The 17,836-nt window shown below is 29.4% G+C and overlaps 2 protein-coding genes across 7 annotated transcripts; one reads left to right on the forward strand and one right to left on the reverse strand.

The window, feature by feature from the left end:
• The first annotated feature begins 1,613 nt into the window (after positions 1 to 1,613).
• LOC132724412 (platelet endothelial aggregation receptor 1-like) lies at positions 1,614 to 7,425 on the forward strand. Its single transcript, XM_060709274.1, has 9 exons — positions 1,614 to 1,718; positions 2,133 to 2,226; positions 2,954 to 3,073; positions 4,034 to 4,165; positions 4,647 to 4,769; positions 5,420 to 5,545; positions 6,067 to 6,186; positions 6,644 to 6,798; positions 7,297 to 7,425. Exons 1-9 carry the CDS (start codon positions 1,614 to 1,616, stop codon positions 7,423 to 7,425), a joined length of 1,104 nt encoding a protein of 367 aa, XP_060565257.1.
• Positions 7,426 to 10,432: 3,007 nt separating this feature from the next.
• LOC132724408 (opioid growth factor receptor-like protein 1) lies at positions 10,433 to 17,800 on the reverse strand (the record flags this gene model as incomplete). 6 transcript variants are annotated; one of them, XM_060709268.1, is given in 12 exon segments in its annotated part: positions 10,433 to 10,747; positions 11,331 to 11,479; positions 12,785 to 12,851; positions 13,190 to 13,268; positions 13,578 to 13,650; positions 14,234 to 14,281; positions 14,870 to 14,964; positions 15,375 to 15,438; positions 16,019 to 16,119; positions 16,600 to 16,660; positions 17,230 to 17,324; positions 17,737 to 17,800. In XM_060709268.1, coding segments are annotated over 12 exon segments (1,143 nt in total), but the record flags the coding sequence as incomplete, so codon positions are not given.
• Between the last annotated feature and the right edge of the window lie 36 nt (positions 17,801 to 17,836).

A 17,836-nucleotide genomic window follows, 5' to 3' on the forward strand; every position in this document is an offset into this window, starting at 1 on the left:
GGTGCGGTTTTATCACATTCAGCATTTGATACACAGTCCGTGTCTGCTGTACAATGTTGGCCTAATGCTTGAAATGAATGTAGAAAAAACAGTATTTTTTTTTGTAATTTGACGTTTTGCATAGTTTCAGTGTGAATGTCTTGACACAATAATACTACAAATACTAGTAAAACAATAATTCAAACCTACGCTTGCTTTGTAAATACTTATACACAATTTTACCATCTAAACATACGAACAAGTAGGACATAATCCGTCTTCTTGCACGAAATTTGCCTTACAGGAACACTGGCCGGCTGCTGGACATTCCGAAGTTGGCGTTGTACAAACTGCAGTTACATTGCTCGTACCACATGGAGTTCCAAGAACTACGTTTGATAATTTAAATACAAGAACTATGAGGATTACTATCAATGAAATACTTTTTAAATGATTTATCACATGTTATTGAATTGAAAATAAATGTAGTTCTATCTTAATTTAGTTCTACATAAAATATCGATCCAATTATCGTCTCTAACATAAGATGTCTTTCTGTTTTCAATATATGTTGTTTTTCTGTCTTATTATATATAGCTGTAAGGTAGCTTACGACAACAAAAAGCTGGTATTGGTTCAATCTATTTAGGGTTTCCATTTGAAACAACCTTGAACGGTTTTGTTTCTTTTACAAAAATTAATTATTAAATTGCAATATAACAGTTATAATATATGAAACTTGTTAAATACGGGGTCATAACACTGGCTGGGGATGACTATGCCATTAAAATTGGCGAGGCCGTTAGGCTGGCACAGTTTTGTTGTTTGCAGAAACATTCCGAGATGTGTTATTTCCACGTAACTAACTCGTTTCATATATTAAATATAACTATCACGAAGACCTCTTTTAGTTTAACGTTTACAAATTTTGATATACGTATATTGAATTTGTTAAAGTAACATTATGTTTATCAAATTGTATAAGGTAAGTGAACAGGTAAAATTGAAAATAAGGATATATTTTGCTATAATTTATTTCAATTTAAATTTATAATTTATTTTGCATGAATGTTAAATAACACACATGGCGCATATGTATAAAGTTCATGTCATTCATCAGAAAATATGTTTGTATTTAAATACAATAAAAATTAACTGAAACATTATCAGCGTCACAAATTTTTTTTTTCTATACAATCTATTTTCGCTCGAAGCTACCTTTATTCTTTTTTTTAAGGTACACATATAATTGCTGTGTCGTAGCTACAGAAGTTACACGTTATATGGGAAAGATTTCAGACAATTCGACCTAGTTTCCCCAGAAATCGGCCATATTCAGATACAAATTAATGTCAAATCCATCCCAGTTAGAAATAAAGCAGTGCAAACAATGTGAAATTCCCCTGACAAATTATAAAAGTATCTATTGACATGAATTTAATAGTTTTGGAAGCTAACATTTTTTTTGTTTCAAAATCCACTGCGAAAGATTCGATTGTCTCAATTACAAGCATAAATTCGATTAAAAATATACAAATAAATACCCCGAAATAATTGTTTTATGCTGAAGATTTTACCAATTTTCAAAGCGCTTTATTAGTAAAAAGAGTACCAGGAGAGTTTGTTTAAAACACATGTATAACCCGAGGACCCAGAAACGCCCAGGTGATTATAATGCGGTACCAGTTCTAGGAGCATGGATTGTAGCTTTCATGTTCAAGTTCCGTCAAACCAAGCTTGTAACATTTTCGATGTTCTTATTTTGATAGTCATACAAATATATGCAGATACTTTATTCTCTTTTTATGTTTTCAATTGTGCGTACTGTAGCTATCATGTATTATATTCATTGTGATAGTTAATTACTTATAGATTCTGAATTAACACCGGTTATATGTACCTACAAAATTGATAAAGATTTTACTATAAAGAACAATACGTTTAAGTTCATAATTAGTTACAAAATCTGGCATTATTTTTTTTTGTATTAATTTTCCTTAAAAGTATTATGAGATTTTGAAATCTCTAATAATACTATGATAATGACTTGACGTCGAGCTTTAGTGTGCGTTTGGTGTAAAACTAATATATATCCATTCATGGATGATCAAGATTTTATTATCTAGGCAACATGTTTTATCTTTTTATTTTAGACACCTAAAAGCCAAATTATGAACATCATACCCTGGACTGGATGTCAGCTGATAGCCGTGTTACTCGGACTACCTGATTACATTTGCTGTGCAGGTTATAAGTTTTAAAACAAAATTGCTAAATTTACGGACAGATAATGGACACAATCTCTGCTTCCGATTGATGTATTCAGAGAGCGTTTCATTGCCTTCTCATTTTTTGTGTAAACCGACACTGCATTAATTTTTCATAATTTTCATCTTGCCTAAACAATCTTTAAATATAGTACATTTCTTTATTGCATCTCGTGTTATAATACAAATAATCTTATTTGATAGGAATGTTTAGTATAAGACTTTCTCATCTTAGCTTTTTAAAAAAAAATCAAGAGCATATATAAAATTAAATTCATCTACTTTTTTCCTCAAATAAGACGTATATTTCATATGTCCATGTCACTCTGCAAATTTGTTATACCTCAAGAAGACCATAAAACCAACGCATGTGCACTTTATACGGAAATCTCAAGGTACAAAAATGGAAGTAAATGACTAAGTATAATTGAGCTTTATGTGTTAAATGAAAATATTAGAAAATTATCTTTGAAATTGTGAATATCATACATAAATGTCTTTAAAGATTACCCGTGTTACAAAAACGGTTATTCAGAAATGGAAATACCAATTTTCTTATATAATTATGTTTAAGTGACAGAATCATTCTAAACTGACTGTTTTATACAAATAACGTAATGATATTTTCATGTGTCACGTGTTCTAAACAATATTTTGTATAACAGTATGCTTTATAATGTTAAATTTCATACTAATAATAATTTCAGGTCTCGGTTCGTCATGCACGGCTGCAACAGAGTGTGCAAATGTAGCCAATGCTACTTGCAAAACAACATGCCAGTGCGATACAGCTTTTAAAACCGTCAATCAAGCATGCGTCCTAAACGGTATTTTTGCTTATAATTTTTGTTTTTCGTAAGTGTTACAATATGAAAAGAAAGTTGCTATTTTCTGTTCTTATCACATGTTTGGTCATACATGTATCTAGGCGGCCGATCCACCGGACAGACATTTTGTTTTAAAACAAACTTACCAGAAATTACCGATTTCTCAACAAATGAGCGTTAACGTATCTATCCTACATGATGTCAAAAGTAGTGATGATAGTCAAATGATCATAACACTCAATATCCGAAATCGATCGTCACTTATCAATTTCGTCTCGCAAAAGGATCGTTCCAGCGGCCCCTGGAAAACAACTTACGCTTATTGAGCTTCGGAAGCAGAACTAATTAATTTCTGGATGAAACACCCGTCTTCTTAAAGCTGCATACCTCCATCCAGATGAACCAAAATATTTAAGAAAATATGACTTGAGACAAATACATTTCAATAAAAGTAAAAAGATTCAAAATATAAGTAATAATTTATATTTTCCGTGCGATTATTGACTGAATTTTAAGTATTTAAAACCACATTTCCTTACACGCATTTAAGGGAATATTTGCATACATTAATGTTTTTGTAATTTATGTACATTTCAAATGGCTTTTGCAATGTGTAAAGTACTTTTTAAGTCCACTTCAGTATGTTTTGCTATTAAATATATTTTCAAACTTTTCATGGAAATAAGCACACATTTGGAGGCATGCTACGTCACGTTTCATTAATTATAGAAAAAACTTTTTTCAAATACACATTGCAGGATAAAATTCATGTTGGCACTAAAAGAAATTTAGCTGTGTTTTAATCTATAGTTTTCTTTAAACACTAAAATTTCTTAACTGTTATCAAATATCATTTATTTTCGATTCTGACCCATTTTGATAACGTGTTCTGCTTGTTGAAGGGGTTTTAGTGCCTTGTAAACTTTCATTCGTAACTTAATTGCTTAGATAACATTTCAGGTATAAATGATACCTGCACAGATGACCCAAACCGTTTGAGTGCAAATCATTTAACATGCGATACAGCAAATACACAAAAATGTCAATGTGTGCAAGGGTATAAACCAAAGGCTGGGGCATGTATTCCAAACGGTAAATCAATATTCTTTATTCTCTACTACTAAAAGAAAGTACATTGCTTGTGTCATTCTGTACAGTGTAAATAAACAACAGTTATGACAGTAATTCTGAAGAAAAGCTACAACAACAACAAAGACTAACAAACAAATTACTAGCAAAAATGTTGATAAAAAAATGAATAGTTTAACCCACACTTCTATGATACATGTTTAAATAAATGATAATTATAGCTTTGAAATAGCATTGTTTATACAAAGAGCAATATCTTTATTATATCGATATTGGTGATATTCATAAATAAATATTTTGATGTGTGAATTAAGATAAATGTTCATATTTGTATTTTTATTAAAGGATATTCAGTTGTTTGAGGACCATTTATTTCACTAAGCACATATTTCATCGTGTACTTATAACAATTCATAATTGTTTGATGGGAAATGTTTAAATAACGTTTGATTTTGAACAAGATTTTATTTGTGGAACAATTCAGCGGTTAATGATACTTGTAAAGATGCCGCAGATTGTTTAAGCACGAATCATTTAACATGCGCGACAACAAAATGTCAATGTGATACAGGATACAAACCACATGCCGGGGTTTGTATTAAGAATGGTAATAATTTGGGTCATTACTTAATTTTTTTGTAATTACATTTCCAATTTAGATCAATTCAATATGCTTGTTTTAGTTACGAAAAAAATTACCACATTGGTGAACTATTCATATTTATGTTATGTTGAAATGTTGAGAAGAACACATTTTCCCAGGACATTTCTCTTAGATTGTTTAAATATTCCTGTTGTTTTTTTCTTCTTCACGCCTTGATATATTCTGAAGACTATTTTATATTAAGACTATAAAATTATTTATCTTGCTTACAGGATTTTCTTCCAATTGTTGACCATGCCTTTAATATTGCACATTTGTATTCTTTATTCTATTTTAATAGAATGGAGCTATTATCACCCTAGAATTAACAAATTGAATGCATCCACGTATAACCATATGTTGTGGTGCATATAGTAAATCAAAATGGTATTCCAACAATGCTGTTTAGATATGACCGGATTTCTTTATGCCCATCTCTGTTTTATTGTGTTATTTGAATATCGCTTCAGCTGTAGATATATAACCTAAATGCCAAATTCAATTAAAGACAAGCATTTATATATACATATAAACATACATATTCATATACATAAATGCTTGGTGGTAAATCTTATTTTAATTTCTAGTTAATTTTTATTCTTTCTACATTTTAGTAATTGGCAAATCATGCACAGATGCAACGGTGTCGACTGTTTGCACACTAGAAAATTCCGTTTGTACTTCATCGGTATGCGCTTGTAAACCAGGGTTCAAGAACAATGCTGACACATGTTTGAAAAGTAATTTGAATAATTATTAGCATACTTCAAGATTTCATAAGTACCTTACCTAACTTGCTTATATCTTGTATGGCCCATGAAGCAATTATTACCGATCTGGCCTTAACATTTTCGATTTCCACATTATTGACCAGCATAACTATAACACTAAACTAACGTTAATTGTCACCGTAGGGGAACACAGCGTGTTAGTATTGACTAACTGAAGCATATTGGTAAAGCCTGGGTGTAATTATAACACACATCTTTTACAAAAGTTTGTGTCGGAGTGTGTTTATCATACAGTTTTATACCTGCTGGTTGTTGAGAATAATAGATGGTATCCAGATTATATCATGCATTGTATTTTCAAGAGATTAACTTATGACGCCGATATTAACCTTAATAAAAAATAGATAATCACCAGTTTACGCTATTTATTAATGAACAAAATAAAACAGCAACTTAAATTAGGGGCTAGAAAAAGTACTTGGCATTTACTGTCGATACTACTAACTATTTTTCAAAATATTTACATGTAGTCATCGGAGGACACTGTACGGGAAGCGTTGCGTGTCCTGGTGACACTCATTCAGTGTGCAAGAACACTTTATGCGAATGTGCTGAACACTTTGGAGAAAAAGACAACGTGTGTACTGCAAGTAATAAGAAAATTTTAATTTATTAACAACACAAGTAAGCTTTGATGAGTTTACCGTCAAGATATAGGAATAAAATACGTAATGTGGTTTTATTTATAAACAAATAACGCTTTGATAACACTAATATACGATTTTTTTATATCTTAATTCATATATGTTGCATAATTTATGCTATTATGCAAAGAATTGCAAAATTACACAAATCGAAACATCAAGTGATTTAAAGTAAAACAATAGGGCAGGAAACATTTGAACTGAAATCAGTTGATGCAGCCTAGTAATATGAGGTTTTCAGTAACTTATAACTTGTACATTAACAAAGGTGAACATATTCTAAATGATTTTAGGATAAAATATGAATCATTTTGTTTTACATGACTGACTTATTTGCATTTGAGAGCATCACCAATTGTATAATTTAAAGTTTCATTATAATGACAGTTAAACTATGTTTAAGCCTTAGACAGCAAACAATGCACGCCACCAAAAGGTACGGAGTGCGGCGCTAATGCTGAATGTGACGAAAAGACAAATACATGCCGATGTAGTTCTGGTTTCAAGATGAGCGTTGACACTTGTGTGGCAGAAAGTGGAGGTATTTCAACTAAATCCGTATTAAAATTTTTTTTTTGTAATTGCCAGTTTTTAATTGTATGGGGCAAAGGGGGGGAATGGGAAGTGGTTAATCGTTTACTACAAACCCTTCCTTTTACCGCTTTTGATTCAAAAACCGACAACTTTGGGTTCTGTGAGGAAATTCCAGTAGCTTACGAAAAAGTCGGTTGTTCTGCTTAGGTTCCCCTTTGTCCTGAAATTATCACGGGGGGACCTGAGGTCTTGCTGGAACTTCGCCTTGACCCATACTTTGTCGGTGGAAGTAAAACCCCCACAAAAAAAAAAATTGCAAAGGTTTTTTCAAAAAAAAAAAATTATTTAATATTAAAAGTTTTTAAAACAAAAAAATGAAATGAATAAATAAAAAATAAAAATAAATAAAATAAAAAAAAAGTTTCATCAATCGTTTACTTTACCTTTGTTAAAAGATTTCAAAAAAATAATTAGAAAGTAAATACCATACAAATCTATGAATGTTCATTTTGTTCATTTCAGGTATATGGAGTGTTTGACCCATTTGTTACCGATATGACATTTAGAACCTTCATGGACATGATGGATCGCCTGCGTTGTTTCCTTCTTTGCTTTATCTTGAGAGACAACTTTTATTCATGTGTACCGTAGCACAGACCTTCATTTTGAATCCGAATTTAATAGTGCACTAAATCCTTTTTTATATGTTTTTTCCTGATATTCTTTTACAACTCTTATGTTCAAATTATCAAACACACAATATACAATTTTAAGGTGAAACTTTATACGAATTCGCCAGCCCTATTTTCTTGTTAAATCTAGGATTTTCCTGTGTTGGATAAAGCATTTACAACATCTTGAAACTTATGAAAATACAAGAGATATGATAAAGATTTGACAAAAAGTTGTCTGAATGACATGCATATATTACACAGAAATAAAATTGACGAAGTGAATATTTTGATTTAAAAAAAAATTGTCTGATGGAATAAGGCATGGACGAGTTTGCTGTGTTTATGGTCCTTTTTCCAATAAGAAATATACATTTTGAGTTAAGCATGTGTGTCAGTCTTACAGAGACAAAGGATAACATGTTTCAAAAGAATTTTCATAATAATATCACTTTCATTGTTCTTTATGCAGTTTAGTTTCTTCAAAAGGAACTTGTTTGAGATTGGAAAATTTTCATTTGCTCATAATTTTTCCTAGCATCTCGTAAATGGAACAGTACACTCCTTGTGGGTAATATGTGTGCTTATACGAGTACAATCTCAAGATATCTCTCTAAAGATACACAAACCAATGTAACATCTATAATAGTATTTTCTTCTTCTTTCAACCTTATTTCGAATGATAACTTTAGCAATAATGGTATGTATATATCCAACGCTTTGTTATCTATAAAATGCGTACAGTATATAATAATACAATCATTAAATCCCATACATAACTTATAAACTTATACCGGCAGTTATGTTGGGTACAACATAAAGATTGCATACACCTAAACTTATTGGACTTGTGTTGAAAAATACATTTGTGTTACAAAAAGTAAGAAGAAAAAATGTAATATCTATGGCTTATGCTATGACATGAAATGTTTAATAAATGTTTTAAAATTAATTCTACAACTGATATAACTTTAACCATAGATTACTTTATTGACTTGATAATCTTTAATTCGCGTATGATAAATTGGGTTGTAAAAAAGACAAAAACAACTTTTTATTCAGAATAAATAACGCAAGTTAATCAAAGCGGGGAGGGGATTATAGGAGTGGCCTTCGTCAGTCCGTCCGTCCCTACGCCCGTCCGTCTGTAATACTTAATTGTTCGCTCCATTACTTTCAAACGCTGACATGTTTTTCGGCCGAAGGCCGTCTAATATCACCTTGACTTCCGCTAAAATTAACAGTACTAGGCAGGAACCAGTTTCCGGACAAAATTCGAGTTTTTTTTAATTGTCTACTTTTTAATAATAAACATGCATTAATAAAACTAACATTACCAAAAACCTGAGCTCTAACTACGTCCGATAACATAATTAATACTGCCTGGTGACGTAGGCAATATACAAACTGAAGGGTTAAATTAGGTCATCAAAAGTGTAAATTGTTCACTCTTGCAGAACCAGTTTCCGGACATATATTTAGTAGCTATTCATATCTGTTTTTAAACTGATAATTATTTAATGTAACAACAAATTTCTTCTCACATATTAGCTTTTCTTATATAATTAAGCTGATTTACTGAAAAATGTTTATGATAGGAAACATAACGATCACGTGATGGGTCTCGAATGACTGAAAAGTGAAACGGATATTTTAGTGTGTACGGCAGCAACGAAGTTGCGAAAAGTGGAGTAAATCTAGCTAAACAGACCGTTTTTCCGATACGTTACAGATTTAGCTCTGGGGAATTACACCCAATGAACTTCGAATGATGTACATTGTGCATTAATTGCTACCCCAAATTATATCCCGAAATAAACAAAATATTGCGCATGCGCAGAACAAATTACATGCCCCAAAGGGATATAAGGCTGTTTTTAAAACACAGGTAAGGTATCCTCACGAAATTTTAATGATGTATCAAATTGGAATGAAATTTATTTTCTCAAACAATCAAACCAAGCATCTTCATGATATATAATACCCAATCGTCATCGATAAAGCCAAAATTAAGCCGTTATAATACTTGTCCGGAAACTGGTATTGTCCGGAAATTGGTTCCTGCCAGTAAAGAAATAAATATACTAGGCAGAATTTTCATTTGTCATTTTAACATTAATAGCCTGTTCGATTGATACTTTAGAAGAGCTTCCGTTATAGGTAGAGGTCTGTTAGATTGCGCGATCACAAGAATTGTTGGATAAAGATATGTCAGAATAAATATAAATATTTTCTACATGTTTCTAGCACTTTTTCAATAAATATATGAAATTAAATATGACAGATTGCCTTTTTGATACTTTTACGTTCGATTGAGTTTCTCTTCTAAGCTGTTCTAGTCATTATATTCTCTTCTCGAACCGGGCATAAGACGATTGAAACGAACTTTTGACTAGTTTACAGTTGCAAAATTCTCCGTGGAATTATTGTACAGTATCTACTAAATCTTTGTTTTATCATAAATTCCTATTCAAATCAAATTCCATTTTGATTAAAATAACATAATGTAAGTAACATTGTTTAAATCTAAGATGACAATTTATGGGGAAAAACATTGCGGGTAAAAATGAACTGAAATAAAACTATTGAGGACGCACAAGTAATCACCATTATAAGACGATGTGCAGAGCGCAATAATTTGGCTGCTACCCCATAGATCAAGGTCACACTTAAAGGTCAAGTATTAAAAGTCTACATATTGTGTCTGCTCTATAACAATTAAATCGCTGCAATGTTTTAAAAATAACTGCGCAAAATTGATCACCATTATGACACCATATGCAAAGCATAAATATCAAGTAAGTACCCTCAAAGTAAAGGTCTAATTGGACCCATTAAGACTTTTATATTGTGCATTTACACGTAAATCGATATCACAGTTTTGTTACCATTTCTAAGCAAGTTTAGGTACTAGATGTCTGACGGTAAACAAAATGTCTATGGTTAGTTTATCAGATTCAATTTAAAGACCATACAAATAATAAGTATCAATTATTTAGATTTTACTAACATTATAATTAGAATAAAGAACACATTCCTAAAAAAAACATTTTCACTATGTCAAAGAATCAGACATATTTTTAATAAGCTGTTCGTAAAAGACTCTCATTTCCGCTCTCTCACTTGGGTCTTTTAAAATTGCAATCCAGTAATTGCAGCAACTTTCCTGCAAGTACACGAGGGTTTTCGTCTCTAATATTTCAACTAAAATAAACTCAATAAAGTTCTTTTTCAAATGTTCAAATCCTAGTTCACCCAGACATTTCAGAATTCTTGTTATTCTGTTATGATTGTGCTTCGATCTGAAAATAAAAATAAATCAATTATTATAATCATCATCAAATTTGCATGCAAAATATTTACGCGTGCCTAACGACTACTTTTTCATTGGTTGTTATGAAAAATCGCCTGCTTTGAAATAGAATTAAAATATTCTGGAAGGTATAATTATTCATGTGATTGAATATTGTAATTTTAGGAAAAGAATAAATATTATTCGAATACAAGTGAAGTGGACTATTATGCTAGGTTTTGTAATATTATAAATTCACAATTACAATTTTCACGTTGATTAACTTAGAACAATATCACCATTTGTTCCAAAGAAATATTTTGTAATATTGTGTAGTTATAACCAATGAATATATTTCTACTGTTTGTTTCAATATTTGAAGTAGTAATGAAAATATTGTGTTCATTTAAGACCAATCAACTTTTAAACGAAAAGAAAAACGGTTTGCACTTTAGCAAGCAACTTGTTTCTGGTGTTTAATGAAACTGTGACAAAATTAGACTAAATGAAATAAATATGACAGTGTCTATTTGTCGCATTTTGAAAATTATTGGTAATACGTTAAAAATTATTTTGAAAACAAAATATAGCACCTATTTAAATTTGCAAATCTTTCTTCCCAGTTATCTGATCTTACAACTGTACCATCTTTTTCGTTTTCTAGTTGCATTCCATAAAAGTCTAGCATCATCTTGTACGATAGTATAAGTCTATCTTGCGCCTCCTTACAATCACAAATTTTCTGTAGTAAATAAATTTGTTTTAAAAGACGTCAATATTAAATCATGTGAGTTTTATATTTTTGATGTTGTTGATAACTATAATTTAAAAAAAAATCAATCCGTTCAAAAGAAAAAATGATGTTGAACATTTTGGTGTTTTATAATAAATCTAAAACTTGAAATGTTTAATAGTTAAATCTATTAGAGCTTTTGCAATGTTAAAATATACACATAAGTAAATAAAATATACAACTTTTTAACATGATCAAGTGGAGCATAAAAATCGGGGTAAGAAATGAAACGAAAAGTCACGAAATATACTTAGAATTTACATGAAAATTGAAAGTAAGTGCAATTATTATTCAGATGTGTGTGAACACAGTTGCAACGTTTTTAATTCTTGAATCATTCGCACATAAATATGATTATAGTGGTGAGGGAATAATCTAAGAAAATTGCACCCAAGGTATTGGTTATGACCTTTATAAAATAGCTAAACAATCCCGGAAAATATGTCCCGTCATGTCATAAAGCTAACTGAAATCATTTTTTTTCCTTCAAAATACAAGCGACAGGAACTCAAATTCTTTTTTATTATTGAAATACAGCTTTGTCACTCCTAATTTAGCGTTATATTTGCACTTTTCATGATATAAAAGTACTGACGTGTCATGATATTAAGGTTATATTTTAAAAAATATTGACTTTTTTTTTACCTTTACAAAGAAGCCATATGTTTTTCAAAAATAACATTCTTACATAAAAGCAACCAATTGCAAATTTCATAAGAAAATGCATCACCATTTTAAAAATAAGTTGTGAATTGTTCATCTAAATACGATAAGTTTATTTTAAATTATATAAAAGTAAATATTAGTATGTGATAGAAAACAATATTCCTTTACTTCAAATAATTGTTTAGATTAGAAAATAATGATTATTCCAAAGCATAACTGAAGTTTTAAGAGATATATAGGGTGTTTTTTAATAAAAGATCTTATGGTTTTGAAATTATATAATTAAATGTTTAATTTTATTCTGAAACAGGGCCTTATTTTACCACATAAAATATTGTCCCGAATATCACGATATTTGGAAAAAACCCAACTTTTAAATTACTAGTGAGTGATTTATTTTTAAAGGGATATCCATAAAGAACATTGTATAACTTACAGAACTTTTAACAAAGCTTTCCATTATTGTTCTGTTTTACATACTATGATATGTTCCGAAGATACTTGATATTAATCACGAACAATTGAGTAAATCTTTAATTGAGGACACCTTTTTTGAATATAAATATATACAAAAAATTCAATGTATACCTTTATTTCATGAGGAAATAGTTCCTGGGCTTGTCTATTACAGCTCTTTGCTCTTACTGGAAACAACCTATTAGTACAAGAAAATATCTGTAAAAACTGTTTCCATTTGTTCATTTATAAATTTTTGAATGAAAACAAATATAATAGTCATATAAGTTGTATATATCTTTTTCCTTTTCTTCCTCATGAAAATATTTCATTGTATGTGACCTAAGTAATGATTCATACGTGTAAAAGATTAAAAATCTAAATTGAAATATAAGTATAGATCTATAGGTCGAATATACAGGCAAAGTAAATGCCACACAACCCTTCTGCAAAATGTTTAGAGAACAATTAAGACTGAAAGTCCTGTGAGTTAAAGTAAAATATTTGATTAAAATGCACCTTTACAGACTGACTTACCACTGCATATATTTTCGATTGTCTTCTAATCTTTTATAATCACCCCACCATTCGTTATGAATAGTATCAATGTAATCACCTATAAGATAAAAACAGAGTCATTACAACAAGACTTTGAAATAGTTTTTTGTTATTGTTTTCGGTGAAGCTCCCCGTTACAAAAATGTTATACAAACAAAAGCATATGTTAAGCGATGTGATGCAGGCCCAGTTATTATATTTGTCTTGTTATCGATTTGAATCCTTTATAGGTACATCTTGTAACTGTTAATTACTTTTAACCACTGAAGACATAACAGATGCTACTTTCTCAACTATTACACAAAAAGAAACTTAATATAACCAAATTGGTTGTTATCAATTGAAATTATAACAGATAAAATAATACCATTAGGTCGTGAAGGAATCTCATCCATGAAGAATTTGTAATTTTCTTCCCGCATAAGATCATCCTCTTGATCCTGAAAAACATTTACATCATGTCATTTCAAAGTTACATTTTTCCTGGTTAGAGATAAAAAATAAAATAGTTACTTATACTTAATTAGCGGCATACATGTAGTAAAAAGGTAATAAACTAAAGTATAATAAGTTTCAAATGTTTGATAAATAACTAAGTAGTTGTTTCGAATAAAAGCAACATACATTTCGAGATGAATGAGTCATTATAATAAAATACCCTTAATATCAACTTTTGATAAAATGTTAGTAGTTTAAAAATGAGTCAGCTTTCGTTTATGTAGTTCAACTACTGAATGTGTGTAATGGATTTGTTTTGCTATGAATATGTAACAGTCTATTCACAGTGATGGTATTTAAATCACAAAATACAACATTTGTGTCAACAACAACAACGAGCGGAACGTTGTTAAAATGCATGATTGTGCAGGCTACCCTGACTCTACTTTGGCGAGGACGAATCACTTTAATTTCGCACACAGCAGGTTAAGGTTTGGTGCATCGTATTAAAGTTGTTAACATTAATTTCAATCGTAGCGATTACAAAAAAATAAATCAAAGAGTATATACAGTAATAACACTTACAGGGTATCCGTCTAAATATTGCTGAATGTCATTCTCTGCACATTTGCTCTGTGTACATGAATAAAGACAATGTTAGCGTAAGTAATATAGTCTTTTAATGATTTCATTTACATTACAATGTTTAAATGTGTTTCATGATATGTTTTAGTACATATTCATAATAAGTACATAGTTATGTATATGTATATTTTGTAACACCTTGAATGTAATCAAAACGATTTTTACTCTTTTTTCACAAAGAAAACTTCTTCAAGTTTAATGAAAAAGCAAAAAGAATGTTTGGTATGAGTTTATTCATAAATATTATATCAGTTTTTCACATTTAATATATCAAATCTGGTGAGAATCCTAATAAAAGTGATATTCTGTAAGAATAAGGTAATATAGAATTATAAAAGAGTGGCGAAGTCTTTTTATATATTAGACAGATTTATATTTTTTTGTAAGAATATTGTACACATTAATTATTTCGTCAATCACCATTATAATAGTCAATCATTTTTGAATATGTAGTCAATTTAGCTAAACTTGAAAATGAAACACTAGCATGATGCCAAATATATAATTATTACTAAAATAATCATACGTTATTATAACAACCATACAAACATACATTAGTCAGACAATGATACATACTTTAGTCTGACTCTGATGTAAAACGTTTCCATCCTTTTCATTCGCAATATCGTCTGGCATAGTATCAGTGTTTAGTTGAAACTGAAGTTCATTACCTTGTTGTACAAATCATGTAAACGAATTAGATTTGAAAGCCATCACAAATTACGTTTTATTCAATATCACTACCACAGAATAACAAGATAAAATAGATTTTTGAAGTTGATAAAAATTAATTCGGAGACTATTGCATGATAATATTTGTTATTAAATCTTTCTTTCATAATGAAGAATGCACAATATAATCACTCATTGTGTTGTAATCACAGACTATTTCTCGTAGTATGGTTTCAATCTTTCAGTATTTAGACATTTATATTTATTTTTTCTAGCTTGTTTACAGATATTTTTATTGTAAGCTATTCTAAGAAATGTGTCATTAAAATAGAAATGTAAGTTGTATTTCAAAACTAAACAGAACTTTCATCAATAAATATAATTAATTATTAAACATAAAACATATTACAACTTTCTTCATGCATGCTTATTTTTTCTTTCAGGGCTTCATTCTCCTTTTCATATTTGTGGACCTAATGTATAGAAACAGAATCAATATAGAAGACTTAATCATTTATTTTCGAAAATCGAGAAAAAAAATTGACTTCCTTATTGAATTACATTTAATATATAAAATAAGGAAAATACATTATAGTTTCCTTTGTCAAACTCCTCATTATCTTTTTGATAAATATTTTCATTATAAAATTCATTTTGAGATAATTTAAATTATCATCGGTATCCTTATTATGTTTTACACAGAAACAAAAATAATAATTTATGTGGCATTATGTTAATCCAAGATTGTATAATGACTGAACAGGTAAAATTCTAAATAATTTTGTGTTTTGCCATCATTCCTTTCAACTTTATCATTTACTTCGCACGAACGACAGACAACCCACTTGGTCAAAGGAAATTTTTGTAAACATCCATCAAGTTCACCATTACATCATTGTAACATTCAATCTGTTTAAATGTGTACTAAATTCAGCTCAAATTGACAATGAAAAAGTGCGCATGATGTCACTTTAATTATTCAATTATTGCTATATAATCATACTCTTTAATTATTATCATTTAAACATACTTTAGTCTGATACTGATACGTACTTTTGTCTGACTTTGATGTGAAACGTTTCCACCTTTTTCATTTGCAACATCGTCTGATATAGTATCAATCTTTTGTTGAAACTGTTCATCACCTTGATGTACTAATCATGTAAAATAATGAGATTTGAAATATTTTTCAATTTACAATGTTTTATTCAAAATCAAAACCACATAATGACTAGCAAAAATGATGAATTCGTACATAGAATTTTGAAGTTTAAAATTATTTCGGAAGGAAATTATTGCATGATTACACTTGTTGTTTCTTATTCGGACAAACCATTTGCAACACGATGCAACCGCAAAGGGTATAAAATCTTGCTTTTTGTTCATTTTGAAGAATGCACAATATAATCGCAGATTGTTGTTGTAATCGCAAATTTTATTTTACGTAGTATGGACTCAGTTCAGTATTAAGACATTTATAGATATTTTTTCTAGCTTGTTTATAGATAATTTTAGTGTAAGCTATCCTTAGAAATTTTTCATTAAAACAGAAATGTAAGTTTTATTTAAAACTTAACAGAACTTAAATCAATACATATAATTAATTGATTGATAAACGTAAAACATATTACAACTTTCTTCATTCATGCTTGTGTTTTCTTTAAGAGTTTCATTCTCCTTTTTATTTTTGTGGACCTGGTGTATATAAACAGAATAAATATAGAACACTTTATGATATTGTTTTTGAAAAGCGATTAAAACTATATTGAATTCCTTATGAAATTACATCTGATATATCAAATAAGGACAACTACATCATTTCCTTTGTCAAACTCCTTATTGTCTTTTTGATAAATATTTCCTTTGATATAATTTAAATTATTATCTTTAATTGTATCCTTTTTTAAACAGAAACAAAATTAATCCTTTAGTGGCATTATATTAATCCAAGGTTATATAATAAATGAACAGGTTAACTTCTAAAAAAAGTTTATGTTTTGCCATAATTCCTTTCAACTTTATCATTTTCTTTGCACGAACGACAAACAACCCACGTGGTCAAAGAAATTTTTTGTAAACATCCATCACGTTCACCATTACATCATAATATCATTCAATCTGTTTAAATATGTACTAAATTCAACTAAAGTTGACAATTACAAAAATGTGCATGATTTCACTTTAATTATTGAATTATTGCTAAAATAAACATACTCTTTTATAACAACCATTCAAACAAACTTTAGTCAAACAATGGTACATACTTTAGTCTGACTTTGATGTAAAACGTTTCCATCCTTTTCATTCGCAAAATCGTCTGGCATAGTATCTGTCTTAAGTTGAAACTGAAGTTCATCACCTTGTTGTACAAAGGTTTAACAAATTACGTTTTATTCAATATAGCTACCGCAGAATAAATAGTAAATAAAATAGATTTTTGAAGTTGATAAAAATTTATTCGGAAGGAGATTATTGCTTGTTAATATTTGTTATTAAATATTTCTTTCATTTTGAAGAATGCACAATACAATCACTCATTGTGTAATCGCATACTTTTTCTCGTAGTATGGATTCAGTCTTCTAAGTTTAATTCTTTTGAATAAAGACATTAAATTTTATAGATATGTATTCTATCTTGTTTACAGATAATATAATTGTAAGCTATTTTAAGAAATTTGTCATTAAAATAGAAATGTATGTTTTATTTCAAGCTCAACAGAACTTTATTCAATACATATAATAAATTTATTGGTAAACGTAAAACATATTACAACTTTCATCATGCATGCTTGTGTTTTCTTTCGGAGTTTCATTCTCCTTTTTATATTTGTCGACCTGATATATAGAAACAGAATAAATAAAGAACAATTG

This window comes from Ruditapes philippinarum, unplaced genomic scaffold, assembly GCF_026571515.1.
Source record: "Ruditapes philippinarum isolate M1 unplaced genomic scaffold, ASM2657151v2 ctg1049_1_1_1_1, whole genome shotgun sequence".
Lineage (NCBI taxonomy): Eukaryota > Metazoa > Mollusca > Bivalvia > Venerida > Veneridae > Ruditapes > Ruditapes philippinarum.